Source organism: Phoenix dactylifera, unplaced genomic scaffold (assembly GCF_009389715.1).
Source record: "Phoenix dactylifera cultivar Barhee BC4 unplaced genomic scaffold, palm_55x_up_171113_PBpolish2nd_filt_p 000077F, whole genome shotgun sequence".
Taxonomy (NCBI): domain Eukaryota; kingdom Viridiplantae; phylum Streptophyta; class Magnoliopsida; order Arecales; family Arecaceae; genus Phoenix; species Phoenix dactylifera.
Window position 1 is genome coordinate 537,326 of NW_024067676.1, and position 19,955 is coordinate 557,280.

The 19,955-nt window shown below is 35.4% G+C and overlaps 2 protein-coding genes across 6 annotated transcripts in view; one reads left to right on the plus strand and one right to left on the minus strand.

Annotated features, from left to right (window-relative positions):
• Nucleotides 1–9,823, plus strand: part of LOC103697651 (peptide chain release factor APG3, chloroplastic) — a 34,361-nt gene extending 24,538 nt beyond the window's left edge. For 2 of the 3 annotated variants that reach the window (XM_039116278.1, XM_039116280.1), the window contains 3 exons: nt 8,488–8,535; nt 8,774–8,857; nt 9,339–9,823. In XM_039116278.1, coding sequence (XP_038972206.1) covers nt 8,488–8,535; nt 8,774–8,857; nt 9,339–9,410 — 204 coding nt within the window. In that variant the 3' untranslated portion in view covers nt 9,411–9,823. The remainder of the gene's footprint in view (nt 1–8,487; nt 8,536–8,773; nt 8,858–9,338) is intronic. The other variant, XM_039116279.1, reaches the window with a different exon arrangement.
• LOC120104703 (pentatricopeptide repeat-containing protein At3g02330, mitochondrial-like) lies at nt 335–19,955 on the minus strand. Of its 3 annotated transcripts, XM_039116276.1 has the most exons (4): nt 16,695–19,955; nt 16,523–16,612; nt 13,562–13,787; nt 335–797 (listed from the first exon to the last, which is right to left on the minus strand). In XM_039116276.1, exon 1 carries the CDS (start codon nt 19,283–19,285, stop codon nt 16,991–16,993), a length of 2,295 nt encoding a protein of 764 aa, XP_038972204.1. In that variant the 5' UTR covers nt 19,286–19,955; the 3' UTR covers nt 335–797; nt 13,562–13,787; nt 16,523–16,612; nt 16,695–16,990. The 3 variants fall into 3 exon arrangements, with proteins under 3 accessions (XP_038972204.1, XP_038972203.1, XP_038972205.1); XM_039116275.1 differs by lacking the exon at nt 335–797 and having other exon boundaries at nt 13,489–13,787; XM_039116277.1 differs by lacking the exon at nt 335–797 and having other exon boundaries at nt 13,489–13,787; nt 16,504–16,612.

Consider the following 19,955-nt stretch of genomic DNA (forward strand, 5'->3'; position numbering starts at 1 on the left):
GTTTATTATTTTAGCCAGCACAGCAATTAGTACCATGTTTCAGTATGTTGGTGTGCAAGGCCCATAACAGTACCAATATCCTGGTTGGTACAATATGCCCCATAGCACCTGGAACGGTATGGAAAATTTTCAACCTCAAATATATCTGTAATAAAAGGAGATGGTGCAGATGAGGATTCTAAAGCATAACTTCACAGTACTTTGATTCAGTAGGTGAAAGGCAGCAATAAGCTCTCCAGTATATGGTGGCTAGTTTTTGGATGAACACAAGCATTGGTCCTCTCAGATTTAATTGAACGATGAAAGTTACATTTTTACTTTTTAATCCAAAATGTATTGGAAGCATGAGGAAAAGCTAATAGACATCGAGCAATGAGAACCAAAGTTCAAGATCTGCTTTTTGCACTCTGTAGTATGTCATGAATGTTTATACCATAAAGTAGGAATGAAATTGCATCCTTAGAAGTAGAAGCAGGTATTCAGTGATTGCTTGGCTTAATAGGTGCATTTGAGATATAATAGAACACTTATTCAGGAGCAAACAAACATGTCTTATGTGATATAATGGATGTCTGAAAAGGCAACAGCTGATGCAAGGTATGCTAAACAAATGAGTTACAGGGAAACAGACAAATCTGACCTGAAAATATATGATTACCCTAGAAAAAATTAGATAAAATGATTGGTTAATACTGACCCTGAGCGAATACTAGCTGTGAAATTACTTGCAAGGGTTGGAGTTGTTGATAAACAATGAACCCAAATTTCCGAAGCATAATAAATGACCGGAGAGGCAACTGCTGATGCAGAAGTATGTCAGGTAAATGAGTTACAAGAATCAGCAATATATGAAATAAGTATGTATGATTTGCTAGAAAGAAAAGATCAAATAATGAGCAAATACTGCCTCGAAACAATCTGAAAGGATTGGGAGTGTTGACAGAGCAATGAACCAAAATTTCTGAAGCGCAATAGAATTTATCATCCTTTCTGTGAACCTGCTTTATGCTAGTTCTAGAAGCCATGGACACAACCTAGATCATCTACACAAACTCAGACGTTCTTTATTGCCACTTCCAGTTATTGAATACTTTGATTGGTTATAAGAACTTGATGAGAATCATGGTTAGGGGAGAGTAAATGAGTTCAAGGAACCAGCAAATAGGGGCATGATTTTCTTGGGAAAGAAGAAAAGAAATGATCTGATAATGAACAAAATACTAGTTCTGAATCTACTTGAAAGGATGAGATTGTTATCGACAATGTTTTAAATCCTGGTATCAAGGCTTATCTTAGTCTGGGCTAGATTGGTACAGTATGGGGATGAAACATGTTACACCTAAGCAACCATTATTCAAAAACTGAAGAGAAAAAAAATGAAAAAATAAAAGTTCTCCTAGGATGTTACGCCATCTCAAGTATCAGGATGCACCAGTCCCAGTTTGGAAAGACCTAGGGTCTTGGATGTGTCCCAGGACCCAGTCTTTTTACAGGTTGATCTGGAATGGCTAGGACAAACTGGGTCAGAGCGGGTCTAGAATCCTTGGTTATAGAACAATGAACCAAATTTCTGACATGAACCCTCTATTTTATAGTTTTATAACCCATGATTTAGGGGTTTTGACCTATTTGCCCCTTCAGCATAAAATTTCAAGATAGTCCCTTTTCTTTCTAAAAAGACATTTAGCACCTGTTTTTTGATGAATGGGAGAAACAGTCTCTGTTTCTTAATTAATGAGTAATGATTAACTCCAATCTTTTTCTAGTTAACAGTGACTATGATATCAATTTTTCTTTATTCTCTTTACTCTCCTTTCCTTTAAGGTGTTTTTCCTATCATTCTAAAAGAATTCAGGTTATAGTTGGCATTTAAGCAGGAACAGATTAAAGAAATTAGTCATTAGTTGTATTGCAGGGACTGTTTTGTCCCATTTACCAAAAATTAGGAGCTAGATGCCTCTTCAGAAGAAAGGGGATATTTTGAGGATTGGGTTGGAAAATGGGGACTGATACGTCAAAATCTCAGGTTTTTTCTGCAAAGTCCAATATTGAAGACATTTTCTGGTTGTATGAACCCAATGAGAATCATGGCTGAGGGTGAGAATAGCCTGCTGTTTCCTTTCCTTTTTTTTTAGTATTTATTGTCTTCTCTGTCTCTCTTTTTCTATGATGATGAGAACTCAAAACATTCATGTTTAAAAAGGTCATCTCTCTCTCTCCCCTCTCGCCCCTCTCTCAATACAAGTTGTTTGTCGCCACCATTAAGGCCCTGTTTGGGGGAGCTGTTGGCAGTAGAGCTGTTGGAAGTAGAGCTGTTGGAAGTAGAGCTGCCTGAAGTAGAGCTGTTATAAAAAGTTGTTTGCTGTTTGGTAATTACATTCGTAAAGTGCTGTGGTACTTTGTTTTGTGTTTGGTAAACAAACCGAGAAAGTACTTTTGTGTGACAAAATTACCATAAAGGACACTGCATAGTATTATACAACAGAACATAATAAAACATAACATAAATTAATACATAAATATACGATATAGTATAATATTATTGTAATATAAAATAATATTATGTTAATATAGCATTAATATTAAATTATTAGAGTAAATTAATATTTAGTAATATAACATAATATTAAATTATTTAACATAACATATTAATGTATTATGATATAATGTAATATATATTATATTTCTAGTATAATACAATAATAAAAGTATAAAATATTATAATTATTAGTATAAATTAATTTCTCATAATATAACATAATATTAAATTATTTAAAATAACATATTAATGTATTATAATGTAATGTAATATAATACCATATTTATAGTATAATACAATAATAAAGGTATAAAATATTATAATTATTATTATAAATTAATTTTCCATAATATAACATAATATTAAATTATTTAAAATAACATATTAATGTATTATAATGTAATGTAATATAATATAATATTTATAGTATAATACAATAATAAATGTATAAAATATTATAATTATTAGTATAAATTAATTTTTCATAATATAACATAATATTAAATTATTTAACATAACATATTAATGTATTATGATATAATATAATATGATATTATATTTATAGTATAATACAAAAATAAAGGTATAAAATATTATAATTATTAGTATAAATTAATTTTCCATAATATAACATAATATTAAATTATTTAACATAACATATTAATGTATTATGATATAATATAATATGATATTATATTTATAGTATAATACAAAAATAAAGGTATAAAATATTATAATTATTAGTATAAAATAATTTTTCATAATATTTTTTCATAATTTTTCATGAAATAATTTTTCGCGGTCCAGGGGCTCTTCTTCGTGGTCCACGCTCGAGGAGGACCTCAGCGTGGGCCGCGAGGTAGATAATAATAAAAAAATAATAGATTGATTTTGGAAGGTATGGAAAAGGATTAAAAATTTTTTTCTTCTAAAATGTGGTTCAAGAGATGCATACAAAAATTGAAAAGAAAAATACCTTTTCTTACGGAAGGGAGTATGACGATTAGGGTTCTTGGCTCCAACAGATTTTTAGGTTTATAAAAGGGACAAACTGTGTAATTATGTTATTTTAATATGGGCATTTTTGTCAAAAATACAGCTTTCCGAAAAAGCTGAAACAGCTTCCTCCCAAAAGCTCCAAATTGGAGCTTCCTCCCAAAAGCTGTTTTCAGCTTCCCGCAAAAGCTGAAACAGCTTTTTGAAAAATTTACCAAACACAGTTTTTCATCTAAAAGTACTTTTGGAGGACCAGAAAGTGCTTTCTGGCCCTCCAAAAGCTCCCCCAAACAGGGCCTAAGTAGTAAAGATGGTCAATGTTGTCATCGTATACATGATGCCAATTTTTTCTCACCTACAGAATGTTGGTTGAAAGAAGATTGATGGGAAACATTTTTTAAGTGTGTTTTGACATTTTACCAAACTGAGCTGGTCTTGTTGCAATTTTCAAATTGTATAAATTGTCAATGGAGGATTCAAAAATAAAAAAAAAATCTTGGCAAAGTATCCTGAAAGAAATTTTGCAGCCATGGTAACTATTGCGTGGACCGATTGATCTTCTACCTATTCATCATGTTAAAAATTAGTCATCATCTTCTTGATGTAATTTCTTTTAACGATTTTTCAATGGTAGATGATCCCTACAAATGTGACTTGAATGATTGTTGGATCGATCACATTCTAGCCATCAATAAAAAGGAGAAAAATCCTTCCCTGTGAGATGAAATTGTGATAGATTAGCTTGATAAAAATGAGTTGGTGAAGAATAATTGGTAAGAGAGTAGCCAATGGACTGGCAATGGAGAATGTATATTTGTATCATATATGATAAAATTGGTGGTATAAAGTGAAGGGAATTAAATGAAGGGAAAGAGTGAACTTATTTAACATCTTCTAATGTTCCCAAAAATAGATAGTAATATTTTGTTGAAAGAAGTAATCCTCAGGAAGAAGGTCATTACGGTAATATAGATATTCATATGAAAAGGGCTTCCATACATACTGGCAACTAGGCATGTGAAATACACATTAGCAGAAAGAGCAAATGAATATTAGTTTTTAAATCCTTACATACAAATTATTAAAATGAATATGAAATGTTACTTATATAAAATATATTGTTACGAGAAACTTAAGAGGAAAACACTACAATATTAGATGGAAGATTTTAAATTAAGCAACTCTAACAATAAAAAAATAAAATTTGAATGTTAATTGATCTTTAATGGTTTAGTTGGTCAATGATTGGAGAGAGATGAATGAATCAAGTACTTAAGATAGGAAAGACATATAGGAAAGAGAGCTAAAATGTTACCTTATTTATTCCTACAAAAAAGGCAAGCATATGTTGTTTGGTCAGATTTCCATTTTAGCTATGAAAAAAGATTGATAATTTTGAAAAAAAATTAAGCACTTTTGGTCTGAAAATTTGATGATCTAAATCAAGAGAAAAGTACGCCAAAGTTTAAAATTGTCATTTTTAATAAACTATATCTTTCTATATTATAATGGAAATGATGATTTTGAATTTTGGCGTAATCTCCTTTAGATTCCATCTGCCAACTTTCCAGATGAAAATGCCCATAATATTTTTTCAAAATCACCTGTCTCTCTTTGGCGAATCTTAGCAAAATGGAAATCCAACCAATCAACAAATGCCTTCCTAGTTTTGGAAAATTAATAGGTAGCGTATTAGCTCTTTTGCATCTATTTTTTCTTTCCTATTTTAATTGCTTAATTCATGTATCACTCCAATCACAAACCAACTAAACTATTCTAGAATGATTAGCATTTAAAATTTAATTTTTATTGACATAAATTTTTAATTTAAAATCTTCCATCTCTATATAGTAATTTTTTCCTTTTAAGTCTCTCTCCTTGATAATAATCCAATTTATAAGAATATTATTTTTATCTATATAATATTTTTATAGTTTTTATTTAATGTGATTTGAAATTTTATTTTCAGTTCTTTCCTTTAAACGTGCATTATGCATGCTCGGTTGCTAGACATGAAAAAATTAACCACTCTTTTTCCTTCTATTTAGCGCTAGAAAAATAACTTAGACACCCCTTATATAAGTGTTCAAGTATGAATAGTTTGAGTGTTACTTCCATGGTCATACCCCTTTGCTTATAAATTGGGTTCGGGTGTGGCTGGGGGTGTTTTAGGGGTGGGGGGGGGGGGGGGTGAGTGAGTCTTGAAGTGGTGTTATTACTGAGATTTGACCTCGAGTAATTATATTACTAGGGTGAGAGGAGGTCCAGTGGTAGTTATATATGGGTGGGACTCCCGTATGGGACTCCCTCCTATTCTTAAGAAAAAAGTATCATTAGTTTAAGAATATGTGTTAGGTCTTATTTGGGAAAAAATCAATAAGAAATAGACCATTTCATTTTAATCTTGTTGCTTTAGGAAGACTTGAATTCTTTTATTGTATTAGGAAGGTGCTCTTGAACTACCTGCAACAACCATAACCATCCATCTTTTCCCCAACTACTTGGGATCGCCTTCATGGATCCTCATTTGCCAAGGTGATCGTAAACTTTCTACCGTCAAAAATAAGGTAGTGCTGTAGTTGGAAGGGGCATTATTTTTAAAAGACTGGAGGAGCGAAATGGGCAGTTAGGGGGCTGCTCAGTGCCTAGGTTCTAGGCAGGCACCTAGGTGGCCGCCCAACTTCCTGAACTACTACTACTGATACAATTCGACTATTGGAACTGCTCATCATCTTCCCTCTCTTCCATTCTCTTAGTGAAGCTTAGGGTTACGGCATATGGCATTGCATAAACGGGTAATGGGGAAGGGATAAATTATTTAACTATAAAGGTCGGTTATGGCTTAATGGGCATTCGACCTATATAAACCCGAACCCATGACATTCATGACATTCTTGCCGCCACACCTAGGCATGGCACTTTAGGCCTGCTCTGCGTAAGGCAAGTGTTTAGGTGGGCGCCTGGCCAGCTTTTAGAAAAATGGGAAGAGGGACCAGTGTTTGGGTTGAGGAGTTCATTTATATACCTTACTAGGGTTTATTTGGAAGGGTGCCACTGCCATGCCCTTGGAATTATAAAATATGTTGTGATAAAATATTTTTTCTAATTTTTTCAGTCTGTTGTATCCTGACAACCAGGATCAGTTTGAAAATATAAGCTCATAATTTGAAAATATCTCCCTATCAATAATTTCTGGATAAAGTTAAAGTACATATGATATTAGTATATAATTGTTTCAATTCTTTTAAAAAGATCCATCTTCAGTCCACAAAAGTCCTCAGGTTACAAAGTGAGCCTAGTCTTACTTTTACTTGAAATTCCAAAAACAAATCCAATGTGAAACAAGGGTTTGTTTTCAGAGTCTCATCCGATAATGATCTATATAATGCTCAATTTTATGTATATATGGGACGTTTGTGCTTGTTTTGGTTATCTCATCATGTAATTGAATTTCACAAAAAGGACTTTATAAAGATTAAATTCAGATTTTGCAAGTATTGAGAAGATTAAAACTTCAGAGCCTCCTGGTGTCAAGTGGATCCAAGTTGTGTACTTAGGCATCCCAAAAAAGTGAATTTGTAAAAATTTATTTCTAATCTGTGAGACTCAAGCTTAAATCTCCTCTCATATGGTATCAAGTTCCGAAACCTAAGTTCTATATGTATTTCTTAATCCTCTCATTTAGAACTTGTGGATTTGTTATCTTTCTATTCAAATTTTTTGGATCTTTCATGAAATTTTCAAATTTTAATTCAAAATATTGCAAGTGTTCAGGACTTCAGGGAATCTGTGGATTTCTTTTGCCCGCTATGTTTATATAAAGATGATTTATAATTCACATTTCTTTGGTTTAGGGTAACAGACATTTAGATTTAGATTACCATTTATTGTCATTATATTTTTTTTATTTGTTATGTTGATAAATATTTGAGCCCCAAATAATTGAAGCAAAACACTTGGACTCCCAGCTGATACAATGTTCTCTATGATGGTGTCTACTATATTCTCCTCATTGGCTTTATCTGTCTTTATATTATATTTCTATTTGATGTTTCTTCCTAAAGTTTCTTGTTATTTTGTGGTTTATGTTGCCAAAATTGGAGCCACTACAACTGCCGAATGCAGAAACTGAAACTGATTTGGCTCCACCAGATGGTAAACTGAATTTGATGGGCTGTTTGGTTGTTTATAAGCTTTAGTAAGACAGATAATCATGAAAACTGAGTTTATGTAAAACAGGTTTTGTGAATTTATTTTTAAATTTTTATTTTTTCGGTGAGGCTGATATTCATAAAACTCAATTTTCAGGTTTTATGATCTGTCAGTTTTCTAAAAGAAGTTATATAAAAAGCAATCAAACAACAATTAAATAAAAGTCATATAATTTATAATTTGTGCAAATCCGTTTTAGAACACCTGGCATCCAAACAACCCCTGGGCTTTTTGAATCTCGACATTAAGAACACTCAAAATTTATTGCTTTAGTAAACCATATATACATCATAGTCTATCTTGAACTGCTAAGAAGTGTCTCAAGTAGACAAAGACCATACATGAACCGAAAAGGGAAAAGAGGTTGACATTTTGCAAGCACTTGTTGTTTTTCTTTTTTATCGATATTCTCCTACCTTTATTTTTATGTGTTTTCTTTATGCCGAGTAACCTTTCAAATATAATAATATATGATTAACTAGATTGCTTTATTTTAGTACTTTTTTCTGAGCATGGTTGAATGAAGTTGGATGTTTATTTGTTATATGCTTTGTTTTAGCATGCCCACTAACTTTTCAAATAATAATAAAATATGATAATTAGACTGTTTTGTTTGAGTACTTTTTCTGAGCATTGTTGAATGAGATGGGTAAGAACCTTATCACATTTATATCGGATAATCATTATGATGAATCTTTAACCATCAGATGCATTTGCAAAAAATTGCTTGAAAATTGTAGGTTGGCACTGGTGCTCGTGCAGAAAAAATAAGGACATACAATTACAAGGTAAACAGATAATCTTTGCCATTTTCAGAATTAAGACCAACTGTTGGATAAATTTATTCAATTTTCACTATTAGGTGCGTAAGATTGATAGACGTATGTGTTTCAACTCAGGATAGTTGATGATCAAATTTCCCTAATAGAACATTTTTTTTTTTCAAAAATAAAAATCATAATAATGCAGGGATCTTTGATTCCCCCATCCTATCTAATAATCTGATGACTTTGTATTGATTTGTAGGATAATAGAGTAACCGACCACCGGTTGAAGATGAACTTTGAGCTCACGTCCTTTCTCTCTGGAAATATTGAGACAGCCGTTCAGGTTTGTGGTCATGAGGAATGACTGTTTAAGTTATGATCCTTCTTAGATTTGCTTGTGATTCATTTTTTTAAAAAAAATGGAATAGGGAAAATAATTTATTTATTCTTTTAATATAGCATTTTTTAAGGTACGAGACATGTCCACAAGAGGTGCCGATGAATCAAATAGTTGTTCTCTTTATGGTGCGAGTGATTGTTGTCATGCTGTTATATAGGCATATTCTTAAATGTCCATGATTGAGATGTAAACTCAAGTTCAGTTCTGCAATAAACTAGGTTATATCCGGTTTAATTTATCAAAGCATTTTTTGAGTTTGCCATCTAAGAACTAATGACAATTACTGTCTCAAAGAACTTTCTGTACAACAAAAGACAAGTTTAAACAAAATAGTGAAACTTCATGCAGCTCCTAAGTTTAAATTAGTTTAATCATGCAAGAAATCTCACAAAACTGAATATTTTGTCACTCGTGTTCTTTGCAGGCATGTGCAGCCATGGAGCAGAGGGAACTCTTGGAGGAGCTGGCTCAGTCAATTGGTGCACCTAATGTTTGAATGTTTGATTGATATGCAGTTTTATTTTCCAGCAAAGTTTGAGTCCTGGCACAATCCAAATCTAGGCTCTTGTCTAGCCTGCACTAATCTTCATCTCAGAAAATGATCACAGGAACAAGTGGTGACTGGTATCCATCTATGAGCATTCTCTTTTACCAAAATTTCTTAGTGGGTGCCATCTAACAGAGCAGCACTATTTTTTGTAGCATGGTTGTTGATACTTAATGCTGTAAATGAAAATCAAACTTCTCCCTTACTTCAAATAAGGGTATAAAATGGTCACTTCAAACTGTAATGTTGTTTTCTACAGCAGAAATTCACTTTTTTGTTTTTAATATTGGAAAGCTTTGTATAATTTTTCAATTTATTTATACGAAGTTCAAAGAAAAACACACTAGATACCATATTTCTTTCTTAGTCGGTGTGAACTTTTTCTTTTCTAAAATCTTATAGATTTAACAATTCTACTTAAAAACAGGATGTTTTATTGGTGTCATCTTGTTTCGGAAACAGGATACATGTGGCTCGAGTGGTAGCTTTGGATGCTGCTGGCTCTTGTTAAATTGCTGCCAATTGGGCATATGCAATCTCGTGCATGTGCTAAAATTTTTGAGAAGGATTAGAAAAATTATAATATCATCTTCTCTAATTTGAGCAATTCTTGCTCACTTTTTCTTCTTTAATTTTTTTTCATTTGGGCCGTTTGAATTACCAAATTATTCTGATGTAGTTCCGACGTTCATCTACGTTAGTAGAGTAGTTGTACCTGATGATCACATGATAAATAAATTTGTTGTGGGATCAAAATGTTCTTTATATCAGTTATTCGGGATGGAGTTTTGGTACTAAGGATACCGCGAATTATTTCTCTAAGTAACTGAGGCTTCATGGCATTTAAAGAAACTTGAATGGAGAGGGAGAGAGAGGAAAGAGGGAGAGGAGGGAGAGAGAAAGCAATTGAAGCAAGCTTCGGTTCTCTTCAGTTCACCCTATCGACATTATTAAGGATGTCATCGACCAACATAAATCCTGGTTGGTCTTTTTTTCAAAAATATGCGAGATGTGTTGTCGTTGCTCTAATTTTCTTGATTATTCTTTCATTTTTCGGTTCAATCTCCAATCTCAACTTGATGTTCCAAGTAAACTGCGAATGTGGTTACGTTCGTTGTCATGATTTGCATGGAGAGAAATCATTAAAAGGCTCTTGCAGCGCAATAAGAAGTAGAGCTAGCAAAATATAAGCCGACACGTCAATCTGACTCGTGGTCAACCTGCCATAAACAGGTTTAGATTTGGACTAAACGAGTTCAGGTCGTAAATAGGATGACTTGTTTAATTTATTTGACATTTGGATCGGGTTCAGGTCTCAGACATTTGGTACATTTAATCTGTTTAGCCTATTTAATATTCGGGTTGAATTGGGTCAGATAACCCGTTTAACCTGTTTAACCTTTTTAAGATATATTTAACCTATTTAAAATCTGCTTAACATGTTTCTACTCTATTTAAACTGACTCGCTTAATTGGTTAACTCGTTTAAATCTACTTAACCCGTTAAAAACCCACTTAACCTATTTAACCCGTTTAACCTGATTTGACTTATTTAATAAATTCGTTATGCATGTATTACCTATTTAATAGACAGGTCGGTTTCAGATCTAAATTTTTGGCCTGTTTAATAATTAGGACAAGTTTAAGTTGACAAATTTTTGATCCGATTTATATCCAATCTGACCCGACCCGATCTGATCGCCACCTCTAATAATAAGTTTGATGCTTCATGGCTGGAAAAGAAAGAGCAAATGTTTGATGTTTTGTATGCTGGCTTCATAGATTGTTGCAGGTAGCTGTTTTATAGGGTCTCATATTAAACATGTGGTGTATTAAGAGTCTCAAGTTCACAATCAATGGGGTCTAATGTTGAATGTTTTGGGACAGTCCTAGGTTGGATGTTTTAGGGACTATCTCAGCTACTGCAATAAGAGTCAGATTGACTGCTTAATCAAATGGCTTTACTTGCTGAATCAAAGGGCTTTACCTGACCTAATGTACTAAAAGCAACAAGTGATGGAATTATACTAATCCCAAACCATTGTTTCATTCAAATTCTGCACCAGAACCACTCCAAACCTTTCTGATTCCGAGCAATTTCACAATGTCTTGGATATTTTGAAGTCAAAATATATGGCCTAAGTTATATATCTCCAACATAAGTTTAAACTCACCCCCCTACTTTTACCTAGTTGCACTCACATTCCTTGAGTTTGAAAATGGCAAAAGATAGGCAACTGAAATCTTGAATCCTTATAGGCTGGCTGGATGAAGTCTATGCTCTCTCTCCTATGCTATATATCCACTTAGCTGCTATCTTGAATTGTGCCCTCGAGGCATTTGTCACATCCAAATAAGGTGCCTCTTCTTCTAATTATTTAAAGAGTCCCTGAGCTGTTCTGGGTCATGATTGCATGCCAGAGACTGGCTAAATCATGTACTCATATGCTTCAATAAATGTGGGTTTGGAATATCGATTATCGACAAAGTCCTCAACTTACTTCCTCATGATATTATTACTGCCACAACATCACAACATAGGATGCCAGAGTGATCCCAGCTTCTACATCAACCATCTTCCTTTCTCATAAACATTATTGCTGCCACAGCATGACAACATAGGGGAAAGCTTTTTCCCCTTAAGCAACCACAAAATTGAATGCAATGGACTTCATTTTGAATCTTCAGGTATATAACTACATCAAAATTTTCCAAGCCATCTCTCTTTGCTTAAAATCTTTGCATCATTAGTCTCTTTATTGTCTTCAATAATGTAATAATAGGCTTGCCTCTAGCATCAATGATATTATTACTTCCTCATGATATTATTACTGCCACAACATCACAACATAGGATGCCAGAGTGATCCCAGCTTCTACATCAACCATCTTCCTTTCTCATAAACATTATTGCTGCCACAGCATGACAACATAGGGGAAAGCTTTTTCCCCTTAAGCAACCACAAAATTGAATGCAATGGACTTCCTTTTGAATCTTCAGGTATATAACTACATCAAAATTTTCCAAGCCATCTCTCTTTGCTTAAAATCTTTGCATCATTAGTCTCTTTATTGTCTTCAATAATGTAATAATAGGCTTGCCTCTAGCATCAATGATGTATTCACTAAAAGACTCATATATTGTTCGCAATCTTTGCTCGAGTCAATTAGCTTTTTGTCAGTTAGGTTCGCATAAAAAATCTAAAACATCTTTAGTACCCTAAAAATATAGTGCTTTTCAATCAGTGAATAGCTATGCATAGAGTGACCACAAAACTCTAGGTACCAAAACTATAAACCACTATAACTTGATATATCCGTTATACGACTATTAATTAAAATATGTCTGTGGTTAACTTAGCCCAACTCCAAGAATGGTTGAAGCCATACCCAATTGAAAAAGAATGTTATCCAAATGCATCTCATAAAAAGGAGATGTGTTGTTCGCTGGCTGAGAGGCAACTAGGATGGTTGAAGGTCTGGCTAGATGACCATCGACAAATGCCGGAGAACGGCAGTGGAGGGTCAGAACGGAATGAGAGATAATTAGGGATACTGGAATGAACTAGTTTAAAAAGGGTAAAGATATTTTTGCCCTTGGTGACGACACACTAAAGATGTTGGTTAGTTTATAGACAGCAGCATCAAATTTCCTGTAACTCAAAGTATCTAATTAAAAATATTTTAAAAAAAAGATAGGGCAGGTAAAACTATAATTTTTTAAAAAACTAATAATTAGTAGCGAATAATTTATTGTCATCTACTAAAAGAAATAATGAAATTTGTTATTATTTTGACGGGACAAACCATAAGCAGCAAGTGTAGACTAAAAGCTTACTCACCGGACTTCTAGTTGCCAAAACAAGTCTGTTTGGGAAGAGCTTTTGAGATTGAAGAGATGAAAAAAAAAATTGATGTTTATGATCCAGAAACCTTAAGTTTTAGGCTCTTATGGATTAAGTCATGCTTTATATAAAATTTAATGAATTTTAACTGCTTATGAATGAAAATAACTATTTTTCACCAAGTAGTAAAAAAATGAGCTTCATAAAGATACATTACAACATCTGAAGAAGAGAGATAAGCTATAAGCAGTTGTACCTTATATAAATATTGGTCACCGGTAACTACAAAGATAACTTATACAGCAAAGTTATACGTGGTATAACTCTGAAGAAGGAAACTGTCGCAACCTCTGCAAATTTGCATCGGGAAGATCCAGTAGGTCCTGCAGAGTTGAGAAACCAGCTTTCTTGATATGACTCAGAAGATCATTGTTCATGCAAGGCAGCATCCACAGGGATGAATCTCTTTCAAACCAGAAATCCTGAAAATAACAAATGTAAATTAGGGATGAGTAGCAAACAACATTCATACCCTTGTGGGGATATCTCTGTGGTTATTCGTGTTGACAGCCAAATTTGGAAAATCATTCATTAAACTTATACGTAAAGAGAAACGTCCCAAAAGAACAAGAGTGATACCACAATGACTATTTTTGACTTCATCAGATTTTTTAAATTTCGAAGAACAATCAATTAAACTGACAACATAAAAGATTTTTTTCAATACTAAATTTTGGGTAAGAATAGCACATCCTTGAACCGTATAATCTGTAAATACTCAGCCTGAGTACAGCAAATATATTGTGTCATAACATTTATACTCCTGACGAGACAATTTACCCAGTCCTTTAACATCTAGAGATATATAAAGTAGTGAATTCAAAGGCTTTGCTAAGAAATATGGAGCTTCATTGGACACAGAAAATGACAATAAAATTCTACTACCCCCCGACTCCACATCCTCTACTGCCACATAAGATGCACACAGATGCTTTCTTCTGCAGGATTTTAGTTTTTCCTTTCGTCATTGTTTGTGATCATGAGACTCTGGCTAAATAACACGCACAATGCATCGACTATTGATCATTGTCAATGCATGATGGTGATGCGTATGGCTAATTTTTGCAAAAGATAGCTTGAACCACATAGGCAACAACAAAATAGGGAGCGTTTGGTTGGAAGGATCTGGCAAATACACATGAATTGACTTCCATGAATACACATGAATTGACTTCCATGACTGGTCAACCCGTGCCAAAGTCCAAAATCTTTATGGCCACCCACATCAGTCCCCATCATTGCTAAATGAATTCTAACATTCAAGCTTTGAGTACATGTCAATTAGAGCAGTACTCACGAAAGGGTCTGATCCAAAACCAGAGACAATCACTTGGGCATGCATTTGCTCCCCCGAGCTCAAAGATTTTGACTTGGAACAAGCTGCAATCGAGCTAGAGAGCACGAACTGGTTGGGCTCAAGGGCTAGTTTATGCAACTGGGCCATCAAATGCAAGGCAAGATTGGGATCACCGGACCTAGAATTGGAAGATATCAAGGTGCAATAAGAGATAAGGTTTCTTTCAGGCATTTCTTCGAAGAGCTTGCGGGCATCGTCAAGTTGGGTGGATTTAGAGTAGAGGTTGAGGAGATGGTTACAGAGAACAGTCTCATGTAAAAATCCAATCTTGATGATATAAGCATGGAGGGATTTGCCAGCTGGGAGAGAATTTTGGGCTATCGAAGATTTAATGGCCGATGCGATCAAAGAATAGGAGGGGGTGGAGATCGCCAGCTTCATACTAGCAGCAGTAGGAAAAGCCTACCAGCAATAACCACCAAAAATGAGTAAAAAAAAAATCTGTAGATCTCTGAGGATGTGGAATTGGAGGGATGAGCATAAATACGCAAAAGTAACTTTCAGAAATGAAAATAATTTGATATTATAATAATATAAAATAACTACACGGGAGAATTGTATATTTGGACAGCTGGAGTGTGCGCACCTGAACCATGCATGGTAAACTAGGGCTTGTTTGGCATCAACTCGAGTTTCCAACTTTCAGTTTTCATTTAGAACCAAGTTTCCATTTTTAGTTTTTGAAAATCCTTTCTCACTTTCGATAAATTGTCCAAACTAAAAAAAATCTCAAATTTTCACAATTTTTGAAAACCAAAAAAGCCATGGCTGTCACTACTGCCTCTATCGCTACTGCCACCACCACCATCGTCAGCCTCTACTGACAATGCCACTGCTACCATGGTCTCCACCACCGTCGCTGCCACAAAACTTAACCCAAATGACTACCAAATAAGTTTTGGGATTTGGTTTAAAAAAAAAGAGACTATTTTCAGTTTTCATGAAAAATGAAAGTGATGCCTAATGCAACCTAGATTTGAGCCTAGATCTGCTCAGGTTGAATTTGAAGATAAACGATTCCAAAACAAAGATCCAAACTATTGAATGTGATGTACCACTTCTACATGACTTACAAACTGAAAACTGGACGTTATATGGATTTCTTGCCGGTGCATCAACCCATACTCAGTTGGAGATATTCTAAAACACATTTCTTTAAATTTGCATAGTATTTTCACATTGGTCAAATAGATAAACCACAAAGATATATGTAAGCCTAGACAAAAGTTCCCCCTCCACTAAGTCTACTACCTTATCAAAAACTCAGCATCATCCTATTTTGGTACACAACTCAGCATCATCTTTGAAAGAAAGGCCAGGTTACTATTTTGTCTATCTTAACTAGTCAATTTTTTAAATGGATTCTTAACTAGTCAAATTTAATAGCCCACTGATATTAGCAGATAACACCCTCCTCACATAATCTACAATAATGATGCTTTACTTCATGATGCCACCTTTGACTTACTCGATCACCTAAAATTCATCACATGTTTCAAAAATGCCTCAAGAGGTAGCAATTATGTGTGAATAATCTAAAATTGTCCAATTTGGGACCTACAATATACCTAAAGGATATTATCAAATCAAGCATGGCACTAAAATTTCCATTGTCATCCTGAAGTGCAATGTACAACAGATGTGAAGTACTCTTTCAATAACAAGAGTGGTGTGCCCTGGCAAACTAAACTAAATTAAACATAGGTAAAACCCAAGGCCAAGAATATACAAACAAGAAGTGCAGTCATTGGTAATAGTGTTTAATTAAAAACAATGTCTACCTCAATTTAGAACTCTTACTTGCTCTGACAGATTCGATCATCAAGAAAACGAGGATCCTGCTGATTCTGAGGAGCATATCTTTATGTATCTGATTTTAAATATTTTCTCCTGCAATTCATAATAAACCAACAAGAATTAGAATTTATAGGAGAAAAAGCAAGAAAAGAAAGAAATTCGGTAGAAGGATCACCAGAAAACATTCTGCAGAGATGCCCTCCGCTAAAAGTAATTGCTTGAGAGGCATAAGAGCTCGCCATCAGTGAGAAATTTGAATGGTTCTGGTTGGAACCAAGGATGCACTGTCCCATGTAGCTCAGATCCATGCTTAAATAGTAGAATGCAGATGAAGGAGAAGGCTGGAAATCTCTGAGAAGCCCATGCTTTTGTCATCCTTCACAACAGCAATCAGTTGGCTGTTCCATGTACCCCTGTTGTTCAAAGCACTCATTGCAAATTCTTCATGTTGCAGCCGAAGAACATTTTTTGCTAAATAGCACCATAACTGCATAGAGGCTCTTCTGTAGTCCTCACCCAACTTAATCCAGGTTCCTTTCTCAATCCTATTCTCATTCTCCTCCTAGTGTTTTCTGCATCATCCCACTTCCCTACTTCAGAATACATATTGGACATGAGCACAAGTGTTGGGCTATCTTCACCTTGCATTCCCATTACATGGTCCCTAGCAAGTCGTGCTAGCTCAACATTACCATGAAGCTTGCAAGCAGCTAAAAATACTGTCCACACAGATGCATCAGCCTCAAACGGCATGTTTTCGATAAAGAGTCTTGCCCTATCCAGCATTCCCGCCCTACCAAACAGATCAACCATGCATGCATAGTGTTCCATGCATGGAACTATCCCATACTTAGAAACCATCTGATCAAAGAGTTGAACTCCATTTTCAACTAGACCGCAGTGGCTACATGCAGACAAAAGAGAGACAAAAGTCACATGGCTTGGATCAACATTATGCTTTTCCATCTTAGCATATAGATCCAGCGCCTCATGTCCATATCCATGATGGGCATATCCAGAGATCATTGTGCTCCAAGAGACTATGTCTTTGTTCATGAGTTCATCAAACAACCTTCTGCCATCTTCCAAAGCTCCACATCTTGCATACATGTCCAAAAGAGCACTGTTGGTGAATTCATCCATTATCCCATGCTTTATGCTGCATCCATGGATGCATCTTCCTTGGTCTAGACCAGCTAGGTGCCCACAAGCCCTTAAGATGCTGGAAAAAGTGAAATTGTTAGGATAGACTTGTGTAGAGCACATTGTTTTAAAGAGCTTTATTGCATCTGAATGGAGACCCAACAGAGTGAGGCCTGATATGATTGTAGTCCACGAAATGACATTTCTATCTTTCATCTTGCCGAAAAATTCTATAGCCTCCTCTGCTGCACCCCTTTTGAGTAAACCATCTAACAGTGCATTTTTGACCATATAATCTGACCCAAAACCATGCTTAATTACATGAACATAGAGACTCCATTCATGTCCACAACATGAAGTCATCAAAGCAACGAAGGTAGCAAGATCCATGTCTAGATGTTGGCGGTTCATTTCAACAAACAGGGCCACAGCCTCATTAAAATTTCCATTTTGCCCATGCCCAGAAATTAATGAATTGTATGAGATGGTATTTCTTTCATTCATGCAATCAAACACTTTACAACCTTCCTCCACCATACCACATTTCATGTACATATCAATCAAAGCAGTGTTAACTACCAAATGTTGCCGAAATCTGGATTTCTCCACGACCCCGTGAATTGTCATTCCCAAGTCAAAAGACTTCAAACCTCCACAGGCTTTAAGAGCACCAGATAAAGTGCACTCATTAGGGTCGAAGCCATCCAACCTCAGCTCACAGAAATATTGCAGTGCAATCCCATCTAGCTCATTTTTTGTGTATCCGCCAATCATGGCATTGTACACAGCAGTATCAGCAGATAAGATGTTCTTGAAAACTGTTTCCAAGCCTTTTATGTCTCCAAACCTACCATACAAATCAATGAGAGAGGTTCCAACAAAACAATTAGAATCAAATCCAGTCTTCACTATAAATCCATGAATTTGCTCCCCGATCTCCCTTTCCAATTCTGAGCAGGCCTTAATCAAACTACCAAAACTGAACTCTGTTGGCTTGAAATCAAAATCCTGCCTTGCTTCTCCAAAGAGCCGTAGAGCATCCTCATAGGCACCAAAGCCCACATAACCGGAAATCATAGAATTAAGCATCACTGGATCGCCAACTAGGCTCCGCCTGAAAACTGAAACAGCCAACTCCGGATAACTAAGCTTTGAGTACATGTCAATTAGAGCTGTGCTCACGAAAGGGTCTGATCCAAAACCAGAGACAATCACTTGGGCATGCATTTGCTCCCCCAAGCTCAACGATTTCGACTTGGAACAAGCTGCAATCGAGCTAGAGAACACGAACTGGTTAGGCTCAAGGGCTAGTTTATGCAACTGAGCCATCAAATGCAAGGCAAGATTGGGATCACCGGATCGCGAATTGGAAGATATCAAGGTGGAGTAAGAGATAAGGTTTCTTTCGGGCATTTCTTCGAAGAGCTTGCAGGCATTGTCAGATTGGCTGGATTTAGAGTAAAGATTGAGGAGATGGTTACAGAGAACAGTCTCATGTAAAAAGCCAATCTTGATGATATGGGCATGGAGGGATTTGCCAGCTGGGAGAGAATTTTGGGCTATCGAAGATTTAATGGCCGATGCAATCAAAGAATAGGAGGGGGAGGAGAACGCCAGCTTCATAGTAGCAGCAGTAGGAAAAGCCTCCTAGGAATAACTACCAAAAATAAGTTTAAGAAAAAATCTATATATCTCTGAGGAATTGGAATTTGAAGGGATGAGCATAAATACTCAAAAGCAACTTTCCCAAATAAATATAATTTGGTATTATATTAAAATAAAATAACGACACGGCTGAAAGGTGAAAATCAAGTATAAAGCCCTTTGACTACTAATTCTATGCTATGGAAAGCAACAAGAACAAGGAACTTATCTTCTTTAAATGATTTCCCAATGGTTTAAAGTTTCTCCGATTATCTCCAACTTAAGTCCGACTTTTTATCGGATTACTTTTATCATTTTATGAGAATTGGAGACTTGGAACTCGCAGCAGACGCGAGGGAGGTGGTCGGGACTCGCAGCGGCGGCAGGAGCTCGGTGGTGAAGCGGACGCGCATCTGCCTCCTACGCGCTTCCGCCATTGGCATCCATCTCGGATCAATATCCCTCCCTTTCTATTTCTCTCTCGCTCTCTCTCTCTGATGCTGTGGTGATCGGAGAACCTCGCCGGCGGTGAGACGGCGGAGGTCGGAGGGAGAAAAGGGGGAAAGTGATAGAGGGGGCGATTTGAGCAAGGCTTAGGGGGCGTTTGGTATGGCTTGATCGCCGTGGACCAAGAGTAATGTGGGTGGAG

Excerpts from the sequence above, each read along its gene's own strand:
- LOC120104703 (XM_039116276.1), bottom strand. The coding sequence starts at position 19,285 with ATGAAGCTGGCGTTCTCCTCCCCCTCCTATTCTTTGATTGCATCGGCC.